We start from the raw sequence: 16,135 nt of genomic DNA, 5'->3' as shown, positions 1-16,135 counted from the left end.
CTATATCCCCTCTCTCTTGCGTCTCCCTCCCACCCTCCCTATCCCACCCCTCTAGGTGGTCACAAAGCACCGAGCTGACCTCCCTGTGCTATGCGGCTGCTTCCCACTAGCTATCTATTTTATGCTTGGTAGTGTATATATGTCCATGCCACTCTCACTTTGTCCCAGCTTCCCCTTCCCCACTCCCCATATCCTTAAGTCCATTCTCTAGTAGGTCTGCATCTTTATTCCCATCTTGCCCAAGTCTGGAGCTTTAAATTCAAATAAATCTCTCTTATCCCTGACTGCCTGGCCAACCCCCTTTTTGTAATAACTGTGTCATAGACTCAAACAAAAACGGGGTGATGGTGATCATGTGGTCTGTCCCACATGATCTTGAGTCGTATCGTAATACACTTTGCAAGTGAGATCTAACTCCCATTCATCTTTTTTCTGCTTCGTGAGTTTTGAGAAATGTTCATACTCTCCCTATTTACTTATTAGATGTTTAATTGACACCTAATTGGAGTGTATGTATTCAGAGTTGTGTCTGCCTCCCTAATATAGGTTTCAAGGTTGTTCCTATTGCTGTGATGTGGCTTATTTATTGGAAATGGAGCTATTTATTGCATTGAGGTTTACAATGGACTTGTTTAAAATTTTTAAAAATATATTTCATCGAATCCAATATATGCAAAATATTTTTACTTAAACATGTAATCAATATAAAAATGACCAATGAGGCATTTCACATTAAAATTTTTTTGGTGTCTATTTAAAATTTAAATTGAGCTATAATTGATACATAATATTATATTAGTTTCAGGCATACAACGTAATGACTTAAAATTTGTATATACTGTGAAATGATCACCACAGTAAGTCTACTGAATGTCCATCACACACCAAAGTCACAAATTTTGTCTTCTTATGATGAGAACTTTTAAGATCTCTCTTAGCAACTTTCAGATATACAGTACGGTATTATTAGCTAGAGTCACCATGCTGCAGATTATATCCTCAGGACTTAACTTATTTTATAACTGGAAGTTTGTACCAAAACCGAATTGTTTTATGTGTACTCTTAACTACTGTTTACCGTCTCATTTACTGTCAACTTACTGTTGCTTTTCCCTCTCCAGAGAGGCAGAAACACTCCAGATGTCTTCCAGGAGTTACCAAGTTTCTGTCCCAATGTCCAAAAGAAACACCAATTGCATCCCGGAGACAACCTCCAATGACCTGAAGACGTTTACTGGAGGAGCTGTGTTAAGTTTTCATAACATCTGCTATCGAGTAACAGTGAAGAGTGGCTTTCTACTTCGTCGGAAAACAGTTGAGAAAGAAATACTAAAGAATATCAAGTATGTGCATGAACTTTTATTTAAATAGGTTCATTGACATGCAGTGAACCTGGCAGGTTTTGCTTATTGCAGATAAAGGTGTACAAGTCTATACAGATATACGGACACATGCTTTCATTTCATTTGGCTAAACTAGCAGTGAAACAGTTGGATCACATGTTAGGTGTATGTAAATGTAAGACAACTATAGCTTAGCTTAAGTTATGCTGTTGAAGTCCAAAGTGATAAGAGAATTTAGGATCCAAATTAATACACTTATTCATATTTTAGAATCCAAGTCAACATAAAACTATGATTTTTATTCTCCTCATCCAGTAACTAATTCATCACATGGTGGTGGAGTGGGCTGTAGAGTGGGGAGAGAAATGGGCATTCAGATAGAATCTACTGGGTCCCAGGTATCTCTCTTTCCTATATTATAGCCTTTAGGGTTTTCATGTTTTTCTGATTTCCAGAGAATTGAGCTGGATTCTACCTCTCTGTGGAGTAGAGGGTGAATCTAGGTTTGCTTAGGTAGCGTGGCCTATGTGTTTTGTTAATTTTTTTTGTTTAATTGGGGAAATAATTCTTCCTAGACAAAGGAAGCAACTTTTTCGGCTTTCCAAGCCTGGAGGAGTGGTTTTATAAGAGCCCTTTGGCCAGGTGTGGCTACAAACCTATATGGAATCAGCCATTTCTCATATCATCTGGATGCATTATATGGGACTGTGGTCTTTTCTGTTACTGGCAGCCAGCTGCTTCCAGAGGGCTGGGAGATGACAAATAGGGGAGAACATTTTTGGATGTGGGTGGGGAAGAAACAATGGGGATCTGAGACTGGGTTGCTGGAAGCCAGGTGCTGTGCAGAACTAGATAGTATTTTCTCCATGCAGTAACAGACTGTCACGCCTGCTTCCTTGGTGCTTTCTTGCGTAAAGAAACCCTGAGTATGAGAATAAGGAGAGGAATGGTAGATGAAAAGCTTTTATCTTTTGCCACATGCCTAGACTGGAGTCAACTGACCTTTCTGAAAAGCTGACAGGTTTTTTGTGGAGCGTACTAATCAAGAAAAATGCTGGTCACTTCAGATTTTGTGCTGATAAGTGGAAGGTAACAGGCGATTTGAGTATGTGCAGCTTGAATAAATTTAAAATATGTGCTGCTCGAGGGTTCGTTTACCTTGCTTATGTTTTAAAGCTAGTAATTAGTAACTTGATACAGTAACAGTGTCATCTGCTGAAGGCTTTGTAATGTTTTTATGGTTCAGTGTTGTGTGTTTCAGCAACAGATGAGTTCACCCTTACATGCATTCCTAGGTTCATAAAAACTCAGTAAAATCTTGTAATCCTTTCAAATTTTGCAGTTAAAAGGATACCAGGGGTCATTTTTCTTGCTTACTCACATTTCTTATTTAGGCAGTAATGTTTCTTGTCTTTTCCCCCATCTGCGGGCTTCAACTAAGTAGAGTTTCTGGGATGGGGAAAAGGGTGCTCTCATTTGTCTTTTTTTTTTAAATTAATTAATTAATTAATTAATTTTTGGCTGTGTTGGGTCTTCATTGCTGCGCGGGGGCTACTCTTTGTTATGGTGTGCGGGCTGCTCACCGCGGTGGCTTCTCTTGTTGTGGAGCATGGGCTCTAGGCACACGGGCTTCAGTAGTTGTGGCTCACGGGCTCTAGAGAACAGGCTCAGTAGTTGTGACGCATGGGCTCTAGAGTGCAGGCTCAATAGTTATGGCTCACGGGCTTAGTTGCTCCGCAGCATGTGGGATCTTCCCAGACCAGGACTCGAACCCGTGTCCCTTGCATTGGCAGGCGGATTCTTAACCACTGCGCCACCAGGGAAGCCCTGTCTTCTTTTTGATTCATGTTTGATAACACCATCAGCATTCAAAATAATAACTGTGGGGTTTCCCTGGTGGTCCAGTGGACAAGACTCTGTGCTTCCACCGCAGGGGTTTCGGGTTTGGTCCCTGGTCGGGGAATTAAGATCCTGCATGATAAGCAGTGTGGCCAAAAACAAACAAACAAACAAATGCTCATAAATTGTTAATTATTTTTAAAAAATAGTAACTGTATTCCAGAAAAGCTGATGAGAATCTTGATTTTTGTTTTTCCTTTGGACATTTTATAATCTCATTTGTAGAATGAATGTAGCATCTCATTTCCCTCTATGGGGGAAGAAGCTAGAACAAAATCTGACTATGAGAATTCATAAAGGCGAGGTTTTGCTCCCTTCTAAAAACTTCCTGTTATGCTTCGTTTGTCTCCATACCCAGCAGTTGAACTTTTTCTCACCAAAGCTAAAGATTTATAGAAAAAACGATCCATGCCAGTAGATGTGTGGATATCTTGACCTCTTCAGGGAAACTCATTATACGCTTTGGGGATTTTTTTAATTAATAATTTATCGTGAGATAATTTCAGATGTAAGCCTCGCAGGAACCTAACCCATTCACCTGTCAACATTTCACTGCATTTGTTCATCACTCTGTTGCTTCATATACCCATTGTCGTCAACGTTTTTCTGAACCAGGTGAGAGCCAGCTGTCCGTACGGTGCTCCAGTATTCCTGACTCCTCCAGTGCATATTGTCTAGAAATAGGGACCCTCTCTCACATAGCCACTCAGTCATTGTCTGGGAGCAGCTCCGGGGAAGCGTAGCTTCGTGATGAGTGCGGTGGTGGGTCCTGTGAGCCCTTGGTCGGCCATGCTCTGCACAGAGCTGGCTGATCGTCCCATGGTGTCTCTGCAGTCTCATCCAAGCTGGTTTATTTCTGTCCCACCCCCTAATCTCGGTCACCTGGTCGTGTTGGTGTCTACCAGGCTTCTTTGCCATAATGTCACCATTTTCCCCTTTGTAAGTGATAAACATTGAGAGGAGAGATACTATGACATTATTCCGAAATCCCATTTCTCATTAAACTTCAACTGACCAGCTTGAGCTGCCATGGATGAGCCCTGCCTGAATCAGCAGGAACAATCTGATCTGGTAGTTAGTTGTTCACTATTTACCAGAAGGTGATTTTCTGTTTTCATCCATCTCTTCTATATGTATTAGTTTGCGTGCTAATAAAAGGAAAAACTTTATTCATCATCTCTGTGTTCATTTATTTATATCAGTTTAGACCCATGGATTTGTATTTTATTCAATAGCCTTCAACAGTAGTGGATTACTGTCATTATTTATCTTTTTTTCTTAAACTTATTTTATTTTATTTATTTATTTTTGGCTGCGTTGGGTCTTCATTACCGCACACAGGCTTTCTCTAGTTGTGGCGAGTGGGGGCTACTCTTCGTCGCAGTGCATGGGATTCTCATTGCGGTGGCTTCCCTTGTTGTGGAGCACGGGCTCTAGGCACGCGGGCTTCAGTAGTTGTGGCTCGTGGGCTCTAGAGCGCAGGCTCAGGAGTTGTGGCGCACGGGCTTGGTTGCTCCGCGGCATGTGGGATCTTCCCGGACCAGGGCTCGAACCCGTGTCCCGTGCATTGACAGGAGGATTCTTAACCACTGCGCCACCAGGGAAGTCCTGTCATTATTCATCTTGATCTTTCTCTTGTTCCTGACTTGGTCAGTGGGAGACTTTCAAGGTAAGTTCTGTATTTTGTTTTGTGTTTTAACTCATTCTTTTGACACATACTCTCATTCTTTGAATATTTTGTCGGCACAGCAAGAATTTTCGGACTCACTGTGTACTCACCCTGCGTCAGACCTGGAATCAGCTGATGTTCCTTTGTGTGGAGGATGGTATTTACAAACCAAGATCTGGGTGTTGGGAATGTTTGTTGCTATTAGGATCTTATAGCTTCTAGGCTTTCTCGGTGGACAGACCTAGGTAGGGACTGACTATATGTATGTTTCAATATACGCACATGTGTGCTTATACACATATCTAAAACTTTCTGTATCTGTGTATGTAGATGAAAACCCATGACTTCTCATTAATACATCCTCCAATTTATATCTAACACTCCAAGGTTCTTTCCACATTTCCATGTTTGTAAAACATCTTCTCAAAAAGTAAAGAACCTGGTTCTCGTTGTCTTTAATGTACTCATTGGTTTGCTCAGTCAGTCTTCTTATTCCTCAGTATACGCAGTCTCCTGCCCTTCCACCTGTTTCCTCTCCTCCTCCTACCTCCCTTTGCAGCCTGTGTTCTTGGGTGCTGGCATTGCTGCACCTCTACCCACTTTCATCACCTTCGCACTAAGAAGGGAAGCGGAAGTCTAATAGAAATGATGGACGTATTTGAACGTAAAATAACGAGTAGGGAATGTCACTAAGTTTTCTTTCTAGTCAGACTGTACCTATTTTCCATACACTTTTCCTACTTCTTAACATTTGTTTTTACTGAAAACATTTCTTTTGGTTTTCCTATAAGTAATTGTCATTTATGGAAATGTTGAGACTCACTTATTCAACAATTGTCCAGTGCCTATGGGGTGCTCGACCTTGTGCAAGATGCTAGTGACACAGATATGTCCTCTGTCCTGAGAAACCTTCGAGTCTAATGGGGGATTCAGACAACTAGAGTACCTCACTGTGTCATTCTACTGTGATAGAAGGGTTAGGAGACACAGTGGACATCCCTAACCCTAAATCAGAGATTCAGGGGTGTGGGGAGAGAGAAGGTGAAGATTGTGTGCACGAGTGTGTGTGTGTGTGTGTGTGTGTGTGTGTGTAGGGGACAGTAGGGTAGGGTAGGGAGAGGCCATGTTCCAAGCATTGGGAATGGCATTGACTGCTCCTTTATAAACCGAGACCAAAGGATGAACCATTATCCACTAAAAAAGTAATACATGTGATGTGACTCGTTTAGCTAGGTTTCACTTCGTGTGTCCAGTATTCAGGGGTCTTCCCTTGTAGACCACTGTGCTACATACTTTTGGGTGGAGGCTTAACACAAGATGACATAACTCTTGTTGGCAGGGTTTTACAGTCTAGCGAGGGGGACTTTGCTGCGTGTAAATGCTATAAAGCAGTATATAAGGGTGGGAAATCGGTTTTGAGGGATGATAGTAGGACGGGGGGTAGGGTGGGAAGACAAGGGAATTGTAGACCATCGACTGCTTTTTCTGTGAAGGGCCTGGCCTGATGGTAGATATCTTCAGCTTTATGGGCCATCCATCTGTGTTACAACTACTCATCCCTGTCGTTGTAGCATGAAAGCAGCCGCAGACAATAACGCAAATGAAGGAGTATAGCTCTGTTCCAGTAACACTTTGTTTATGAAAACAGAAGACGGGTGACCAGCTGTAGTTTACTGATCCCTGGTCTTGAATGTAAATTCCACAAGGGCTAGGACTTCGTTTTATTCTCAGCTCAGTCTCATGTCCTAGAAGAGTAATCTTGTTATACATAGTAGACATGAGATAACTGCGTTTAATGAATGAAGGGAGAATTAACCGCTGCTCCAAACTGGAACTGTTGCAGCTGTAATTCTACACTGCTGTCGTTTTCTGTCATGCTAGGGCTTAGTGCCAAAGTAAACCCAACTGAGGGACCTGTAAAATTCTTTGTCTTAGAACGTTTACATTCAGTTTGGGATTAGTTATTTCGGATTGCTTGGTCTCGATTTGAGGAGATATTTCTAAAACCTGGAAAGGTTTTCTGACAGCAGAGTTTTAGTGAATAACAAGCTTGTATCTCGTGATTTTAGAAGCTGTTACTAGATAGCTGCTGATAAAGAAAGTGCATCAAGAGCTATTGACAGATGCATCTTGAAAGTTCACCCAGCCATTAGCATGTCTTTTTTACATCTGTGGGGAAAGTCACTGAAAGAATAAGAGATTTTTCTGTTTTACACCTTGTTCCTGGTTTACCTAATTCATTTATTTTTGTTCAGTGTTTCAGCTAATGAGCAAAGCAAAAGGTACATGTCACCCTAGCACCAGCCATTTCACAGTTGTGACGATGCAAACACAAGAGTCAGTACGTGCTGAGGTCCTCCTGGATGGAAGCACCGGGGGTACTTTGTAAAGTTCATCACTTACAACAATTGTGTAATCACAGAATTGGCGTCTGTGAAAAATCATGATCTGGGAATGGAATAGCCTTTGGCTTTGGACCATCCACTTGGAATAGATACCATTTTCTCTGTGGAATAAATTTTGATTTACCTACCAGTTCCAAAGAGAGATTGGATTTAGTCACCAGGGTTTTGAAAGGGCTTTTCAGGCCTCTATTTCATCACGCCTACATAACTGCGGAGGCCTTGCCCTTAATTTTCCTTTCTCCAGTCCATCCTCCTTAGTCATTCTACTGGCTACCGTTAGGATAAGTATTTGCTTTCTTCTTGAGACTCAACACAGTCAAAACTGCCTTAATTTTTTCTACCCTTCTGCTTTCTTATTGTATTTTTTTTTTTTTTGCGGTACGCGGGCCTCTCACTGCTGTGGCCTCTCCCGTTGCGGAGCACAGGCTCCGGACACGCAGGCTCAGCAGCCATGGCTCACGGGCCCAGCCGCTCCGCGGCATGTGGGATCTTCCCGGACCGGGGCACGAACCCGTGTCCCCTGCATCGGCAGGTGGACTCTCAACCACTGCGCCACCAGGGAAACCCAGCCCTTCTGCTTTCTATCTGAATTTTCAACACCCTCAAACATCTACTTAGTCTGTTTGGAAGCATGCTGTGTGTACACCATGTCTATATATCCTTAAAGGTTGTCTCCTTTAGAAAGTGGCATCTACCACTTCTAAACGGAGAATTTTCCAGTCCACTTATCTCATACTTTACAAGGAAGAAGACAATATATCTTGAGAGTGTATGTTTTACTTTTCTAATTTGATTCAGAATTTTGTGAGGGGTAAGACTTGGTGATATTTTCTTTTTAACCCCCTGAGGTGCTTTATTCCAGCCATTGAATTTCTATTTCAGATATACTGTTTCTTTGTCTGACTAGATTTGTACAGTGAGAACACTTCTACTGGTGATTCTAGAAGTCCATTGACTTACTAACTGTGTAGACCGAGGTAGCAAGTCAGGTGACATGAAGATACTAGTCATCTGGTGTCACTCAGAACTTGTTAATGCACTTTACACCGTGAAAGAGGAGTAAGTGTAGCAGAGGTGCTTCACCAGAGTCAGTTACATCAGGGAACCAGTGTGGAGAATAAGGGAGGGGAATTTAGAGGGACCCAAGTCATTTTTCTTATAAGTCCTGACTTGTGGTTAACATTCTTTGTGTGCCAGATGTTTGTTAATCGACGTTTCGGTTTCTTTTTCCTTTAACGGTTGATTTGTGGGGGTTTTTCCCCCGTCTATAATTTTATCAGCCTTCATTGAGTGTATTAAATGCAAACCCTAAATTCATAGAACTGGTTGTAAAGTGGTCCAATAACTTGATATATTTCTGTATTTACAGTGGGATCATGAAACCTGGTCTCAATGCCATTCTGGGACCCACAGGTGGAGGCAAATCTTCGTGAGTATAACAGTATAAGTAAGCTTTTTCTTTGTAGTTTTAGTGTGTGGTTTTTAATAAATTGGATTATGGTTGCCATAAGTATTATGTCAGTTTCAGGTGTACTACATAGTGTTTTTTTTTTTACATCTTTATTGGAGTATAATTGCTTTACAATGGTGTGTTAGTTTCTGCTTTATAACAAAGTGAATCAGTTATACATATACATGTATCCCCATATCTCTTCCCTCTTGCGTCTCCCTCCCTCCCACCCTCCCTATCCCACCCCTCTAGGTGGTCACAAAGCACCGAGCTGACCTCCCTGTGCTATGCGGCTGCTTCCCACTAGCTATCTACTTTACGTTTGGTAGTGTATATATGTCCATGCCACTCTCTCACTTCATCCCAGCTTACCCTTCCCCCTCCCCATATCCTCAAGTCCGTTCTCTAGTAGGTCTGTGTCTTTATTCCTGTCTTACCCCTAGGTTCTTCATGACATTTTTTTTTTTTTAAATTCCATATATATGTGTTAGCATACAGTATTTGTCTTTCTCTTTCTGACTTACTTCACTCTGTATGACAGACTCTAGGTCCATCCACCTCACTACAAATAACTCAATTTCGTTTCTTTCTATGGCTGAGTAATATTCCATTGTATATACGTGCCACATCTTCTTTATCCATTCATCCGATGGTGGACACTTAGGTTGTTTCCATCTCCTGGCTATTGTAAATAGAGCTGCAATGAACATTTTGGTACATGACTCTTTTTGAATTTTGGTTTTCTCAGGGTATATGCCCAGTAGTGGGATTGCTGGGTCATATGGTAGTTCTATTTTTAGTTTTTTAAGGAACCTCCATACTGTTCTCCATAGTGGCCGTACCAGTTCACATTCCCACCAGCAGTGCAAGAGTGTTCCTTTTTCTCCACACCCTCTCCAGCATTTATTGTTTCTAGATTTTTTGATGATGGCCATTCTGACTGGTGTGAGATGGTATCTCATTGTAGTTTTGATTTGCATTTCTCTGATGATTAATGATGTTGAGCATTCTTTCATGTGTTTGTTGGCAATCTGTATATCTTCTTTGGAGAAATGTCTATTTAGGTCTTCTGCCCATTTTTGGATTGGGTTGTTTGTTTTTTTGTTATTGAGCTGCATGAGCTGCTTGTAAATTTTGGAGATTAATCCTTTTTGACATTTGACGTTTACATTCCTTATGAATGATCACCATGATAAGTCTAGACATCTGTACCCATATAAAGTTATTACAGTATTATTGGCCCTGTTCCTTATGCTGTATGTTACATCCCCATGGCTTATTTATTTTATAACTGGAGGTTTGTACCTCTTAAATCTCCTTCACCTATTCTTTTTTTTTAAAATTTTATTTATTTATTTTTGGCTATGTTGGGTCTTCGTTGCTGTGCTCGGGCTTTCTCTAGTTGCGTCGAGCAGGGGCTACTCTTCACGGCAGTGTGCGGGCTTCTCATCGCGGTAGCTTCTTTTGTTGCAGAGCACGGGCTCTAGGCGCGCAGGCTTCAGTAGTTGTGGCTCGCGGGCTCAGTAGTTGCGGCTCGCGGGCTCTAGAGCGCAGGCTCAGTAGCTGTGGCGCACGGGCTTAGTTGCTCCACGGCATGTGGGATCTTCCCGGACCAGGGCTCAAACCCTTGTCCCCTGCATTGGCAGGTGGATTCTTAACCACTGTGCCACCAGGGAGGCCCCCCACCTCCAGTTTTAGTGTGCTTTTAAAGATCTCTCTTATGTGAGCAGGTATTTCTTGAACATTTTCTGCATGTCTTGTCTGGTTCTAGTTGCTGTGGATAATGTGCAGTTGTGCTAGTTTGGGGTTCTGTCCTAAGGGCCAGGAAGGTCTTACTAGGTCAGCTTTACTAAGAGGACATGATAAGGTGATTGGCATATAGCTGTCAGCTATGAGTTGAGCTATGGAGAGGAAAAGGAAGGGGATACAATTGAAAGTCAGGACATGGAGCCAAAGGCATCAGTGAAGGCTTGTGTCTTAGACAAAGGAGCACATTACCTGCCTTGGAACGCCAGAGGTCAGACAGCCTGGAGGGCACTTTGGGTAGTCTGTGCTGGATCAGCCAGCAGTGCTTTGCTTTCATGGTTTTGGGCTTTATTGCAGCATATAGTAAAAAAGAAGGAAGGTGAGATTCAAAATATAGCTATATGTTTAGTTGAACCATATAACTTCTTGGTCAGTTAATTTTCGAACTTGAGCGGAATTTGGATTCAGATTAGCTGAGAGGTAAAGCCTGAGTTGGAGGGAATAAATAACGATAACATATGTCTTTTTATAGGTTGTTAGATGTCTTAGCTGCAAGGAAGGATCCACATGGGTTATCTGGAGATGTTTTGATCAACGGAGCACCTCGACCTGCCAATTTTAAATGTAACTCAGGTTACGTGGTACAAGTAAGTATTTGTGGATTTGCATTTTAGATTTCTTCTGTTTCTGTATTGGCAAGTGCCTTGGCTAATGGTTGAGTGTGCTTCCAATTGACTACGGGACATACTCGTAGAAACAACTTCTCTTCACACCAGCTTTTCATGATCTCCCGTAAAATTCAGGACAGTATTAAATGAAAAGTCAGGGAGAATCTGGAATATGATCCTTGTGAGGGCAATGATATCAATTCTTGTTATCATATCATTTCTAAAAAACATTACTGTTCTACTTTTTTCCTTTACCTTCACCTCTCTCCTTCACCTAGCTTAGAACAGTGTTTTGGCAAATCCTTGTATCAAGCAGTGTAGAAATGTTTGCTAGTAATAATCACAATTACCTGTGTTCTCTTTGGGTGTACAGGTAGGGAATGAAAATGATTTCATCAGGCTTTGCAGCTGTTATATGGAGTTAGTTGTAACTTGTATAATTGCAAGTATAATTCATTATTAGCTAGAACTTTCCTTGGGTATGTTATTTTTGTGGGTAAGTTACATATACCAAAGAGTGAGGGTATTAGAAAAGACCTGCTATGTCTTGTTAAAACGCCATTTTGCTTTAAGGATGATGTCGTGATGGGAACTCTGACAGTGAGAGAAAATTTACAGTTCTCAGCAGCTCTTCGGCTTCCAACAACTATGACAAATCATGAAAAAAATGAACGGATTAACATGGTCATTCAAGAGTTAGGTCTGGATAAAGTGGCAGATTCCAAGGTAATGTGGAAACTGTGTCATAGCCCGCAAATCGGACTCACCTGTGTGGATAGTATAACTTGTTCAGAAGTTTTCTATAATATGTATAGTAAAGAGTGGCTGCTTTCTGTAACCATGAGAAAAGTGACTACTTACTTAATATGAAGATGGAAGTTAACCAGGTTAAAAAACCTAAAAATGATTGAATCCTGGAAATGAAGTGTGGCAGTGTGGTCCAGTATGTGGAAGTGTTCTTTGCAAAGAACACATGGCCCTTTCTGTGTGATTACAGCCCTCGGTCTTCTCCCACCCTGATTGTTTGTCACGTCTCATTCCATGTCTTCATGCTAACTTTCCTTCTTCCTATTTTCTTTTCCCCTTTTAGCTGTCCTTCTTCTGTTCCTCAAGGGGACTTTGTTCCATTGCCTTTGAGAGGTACATTTCTGGAATTGGTACATGATGAAAATCCAAGGGTTCCTGCTCTGTATGTTTCACTTTGCTGCAGTTTGGCTTCCAGAGTTATAGCCAGTCAAATTAGGGTTTATTTCTAATTTGTGTGGCATCCAAGTTGTTTTTCTAGAGCCTTTCTTTTGGCACTTTTGGCTTCCCTTCCTCCCTCCCTCCCTCACTGTCCCTCCCCCTTTCTTCTGCCAGTATTTACTTATAGACTGTTATGTGCTGGGCTCTTTTAGATTTTTGAGATAAAAGTCGTGGGCAAGAGAGAAAAGTAACTCCCTTTGTGGGTTATACAGGATCGGGAAGAAGAAATGAAATGAACGAGTGAACTTTACAGTCGGTGACTAGGTATGAAAGCTTTGCTGGGAAAACACCTGAAGCTTTCCGTGAAGATGAGCTTTTTAGATTGTGATGGCCCTAGTCTAGTCCCCCCGTGATATCCTTTACGTAGACGTAACAAAGAATGGGGGTATCCTGCTGGCTGCTGTTTCATACGATACTTTCTGACATATTTTGCTGTAGTTTGTTTGGAAAAATAACTCTGAGATGCCACCAGTTTCCACTAAATTCTTCCTGTAAGCGACTGGGTTTTCCTTTGTGTTATAGCTCTGCTTATTGCTTGATTTTCTTCCCAATAAGGTATTTACCATTCTTTACCCTTAGGTAAAAGTTCTCTACCAACAGGCAGTTATCGCCCTAAGTTCCTTGCGTGGATTTCCAGAGAAAAATAAGCTGAAGGGAGTTGTTGACTTAGAATGTATTTATCTAATTCATTGAAGTACTTCATTTAAATTTTTTTACTTTTTATGAAATTTTAAGCATAACAAATGTAGAGAGTATAGTCTGATTACTCAGTTGTTACGGAGTCCAAGCTCGAACAGCTTGCTGCGTGACATCAGTAAATTGAGAGATGAGTTGTTGGGACAAGGAATAGCGACTTTATTTGGAAAGCCAGCAGACCAAGAGGATGGTGGACTCTTGTCCCAAAGAACCATCTTACCTAAGTTAGAATTCAGGCTTCTTTTATACTAAAAGGGGAGGGAGTTGGTTGGTTGGTTGCTGTTGCAGACTTCTTCCAGTTGGAATCCTTTGTTCTTGCAGCTGTCCATGTGGATCTGGTCACAATGTTCCCATAAACGTCCAACAAGACAAATGTTATTCTCTCCCCTGTAACTTTTTATCTCTATGTAAATGGAAAAGTGGTACACCTTGAAAGGTCAGAGCCTTGACAATGGGCTATCCTGTATATTTCAGGCTCTAGGCAACATTCTTTCATAAAGGGTGCAGAGCCAGCATGACTAAGCACGGGCAGCAGAGCACAAAGGTTAGAGCTAAAGGAATAGATTCAATATGGAGTCAGGTTTGTTTTTCTCTGTTACATAGTGATGATATGATTGTAGTATACTTAATATAATGGCACAATTACTAATAACATTTACCTAGATTTCCCAGTTGTTAATCTTTTCCCATAATGACTTCAGCTTCTTTTCTCTGAAGTATTTTAAAGAAAGTTGTAAATTTCATGACATTTCACTCTTGAATACTGATTATGCGTCTTAAAAAAAAAGATATTTACCTACATTACCACAATACCGTTATCAACTAACAGAATTGACGGTGTGTTAATCTCAGCTCTGTGGAGCCGTGTTCACTCACATTTCCCCATGTCGCCTCCAGAATGTCTGGCACAGCTCAGTTGTTAGAGGGTCCAGTCAAGGGCATGAACAGCGCTTACTTACTATCTCTTTGAAGACTCTTAATATAAGGATTATTTCCTATCTCCTTTCTCCCCCAAAACCTTTCTGGTCCCCTACCACACAGGGACACTGACTAGTTGAAAGGCCCAGCCAGTTACCCTGTAGAATAGTCTACCTTCTGAATTTGTCTGAAAGAATGAGCCGGGAATTCTGCGGCAAGTTAGGGTACGGGAGGGCTCAATTTGGTAAACCTCATGGTGATTTAAGAGATGCTAATGTGGTGTGATAGAAAGTGAACTTTCCTGGCTGCCCAGCTGCACTGAGGACTTTGGGCGGGGCGGGGGCAGGGAAGGGGGCGTCAGGAGGCTGTAAGAAAGACTAACAAATTATAGATGCTTTCAGCAGCTTTTCTACTCCTATCTTCAGCTCCCGTTTTGGTCTGTGACTTCACTCCGTCAGGGCCATATCTTTTAGTGTTCTGGCTTAACTGTCTTAAAATGAAATATATGGCTTGATGAGAAACATATAGAACTGTTAAAAGCATGGGTTTCATATCAGGCTTAGCCACTTACCAGCTCTGACCTGAGCCTCAGTTTACTCTTCAAATTAAAGAGAAACCTACCTCTTTGCCCACATAGTCGTTTATTTGCTGTTCAGAATAAATGAGGATAATGAGATAAAGTGCCTCTTATAGGGTTGGCACATACATGTCGGGAGCTCAACAAACGATACTGGCTGTGGTTTTTATTGTTAATAACAATAGTATCTGTGTTTTAGGTTGGAACTCAGTTTATCCGTGGTGTGTCTGGAGGAGAAAGAAAAAGGACTAGTATTGCAATGGAGCTCATTACTGATCCCTCCATCTTGTTCCTGGATGAGCCCACAACTGGCTTAGATTCCAGCACAGCAAATGCTGTCCTTTTGCTTCTGAAGAGGTAAACGCTAGGGGAACATTATTCTTTCATTCATCCAATATATGGTGACCTACTGTGTACCAGGTATTATTCTTGGTGCAAGGGACTCAGCAGTAAGTGCCACAGACAAAAATTTCTTCCTTCTTTGTTGGAGGGAAACAGTCAATGAACAAATGGAAGTGTTGTATGAAAAATGAAGCAGGCTAAGAGAGTAGCAAACGATGGCTGTGGTGGGATAGAGGTGCTGTATCACATATAGGATGGTCAGGGAAGACCTCAACGAGGTGACGCTTGAGTTGGGAGCAAGGGAGCGAGACCTGGATATATGGGAGAAGAGAGTTCTAGTGGAAGGGAACAGCTGTGGCCCTGCGGCAGAGCGTGCCTGCTGATGTGTTTGGAACCCAGTGACCTCAGGAGGGGTGGGGACTCTTATTGATGACTTTGCTCAAGCTGCCATAACCTAGTACCGCAGACTGGGTGGTTAGCTTAAAGCAGAAGTTTAGTTTTTCAAATTTTTGGAGGCTGTATGTCTAAGATCAGGGAATTGGCAGGATTGTTTCTTCTGAGGCCTCTCTCCTTGGCTTGTAGATAGCTGTCTTCTCTCTGTGTCCTTACTGTATCTTCCCGTGGTGTGTCTGTGTCCCAGTCTCCTCTTCCTTTAAGGACACTGGTCCTTATTGGATTGTGGCACCCACATGACCTTATTTAACCAAAATTACCTCTTTAAAGACCCTATCTCCAAATACAGTTATATTCTGAAGTGCTGGGGGTTAGGACTTCAACATGAATTTTGGGGACACACAGTTCAGTCCATAACAGTTAGAACGGGACATGAGATGGAATTGAGTGGGTGGCAGATTATATAGACTGTAGGCCGCTATAAGAGCTATGGCTTTTAATGTCTCTAGGGGACATGGGAAGCTTTCAGAGAGTTTTAGAACGGAGGACTGGCCCCTGTCTGGAGAAAAGGCTGTATAATTGGGCAAGGGTGAGTGTCAGCAGTCCGGTCAGGAGGCTGTTTGTATTAGCTCGTTTGAGGGCACCCTCAGCTACTTCTGTTCCACTTTGTATTGAAATGATTGGTCTGTTGGCCTGTCATCTTTGAGGCAGAACAAACTTTCTTGGCTAGCATATAGTAAGTGCTTAGAAAATGCTTGCATTGATGTGATTCTTCTCATACAGT

General features: G+C 41.8%; 1 protein-coding gene across 6 annotated transcripts in view; it reads left to right on the top strand.

The window, feature by feature from the left end:
• ABCG2 (ATP binding cassette subfamily G member 2 (Junior blood group)) overlaps positions 1-16,135 on the top strand; it is a 124,756-nt gene that overhangs the window by 84,945 nt on the left and 23,676 nt on the right. For 4 of the 6 annotated variants that reach the window (XM_060147551.1, XM_060147552.1, XM_060147554.1 and 1 more), the window contains exons 2-6: positions 1,122-1,343; positions 8,686-8,745; positions 11,045-11,159; positions 11,754-11,906; positions 14,816-14,973. In XM_060147551.1, coding sequence (XP_060003534.1) covers positions 1,141-1,343; positions 8,686-8,745; positions 11,045-11,159; positions 11,754-11,906; positions 14,816-14,973 — 689 coding nt within the window. In that variant the 5' untranslated portion in view covers positions 1,122-1,140. The remainder of the gene's footprint in view (positions 1-1,121; positions 1,344-8,685; positions 8,746-11,044; positions 11,160-11,753; positions 11,907-14,815; positions 14,974-16,135) is intronic. The other 2 variants (XR_009540218.1, XM_060147550.1) reach the window with 1 other exon arrangement.

This window comes from Lagenorhynchus albirostris, chromosome 4 (genome assembly GCF_949774975.1).
Source record: "Lagenorhynchus albirostris chromosome 4, mLagAlb1.1, whole genome shotgun sequence".
NCBI classification, from domain to species: domain Eukaryota; kingdom Metazoa; phylum Chordata; class Mammalia; order Artiodactyla; family Delphinidae; genus Lagenorhynchus; species Lagenorhynchus albirostris.
This window is presented reverse-complemented; position numbering and strand designations above follow the sequence as displayed.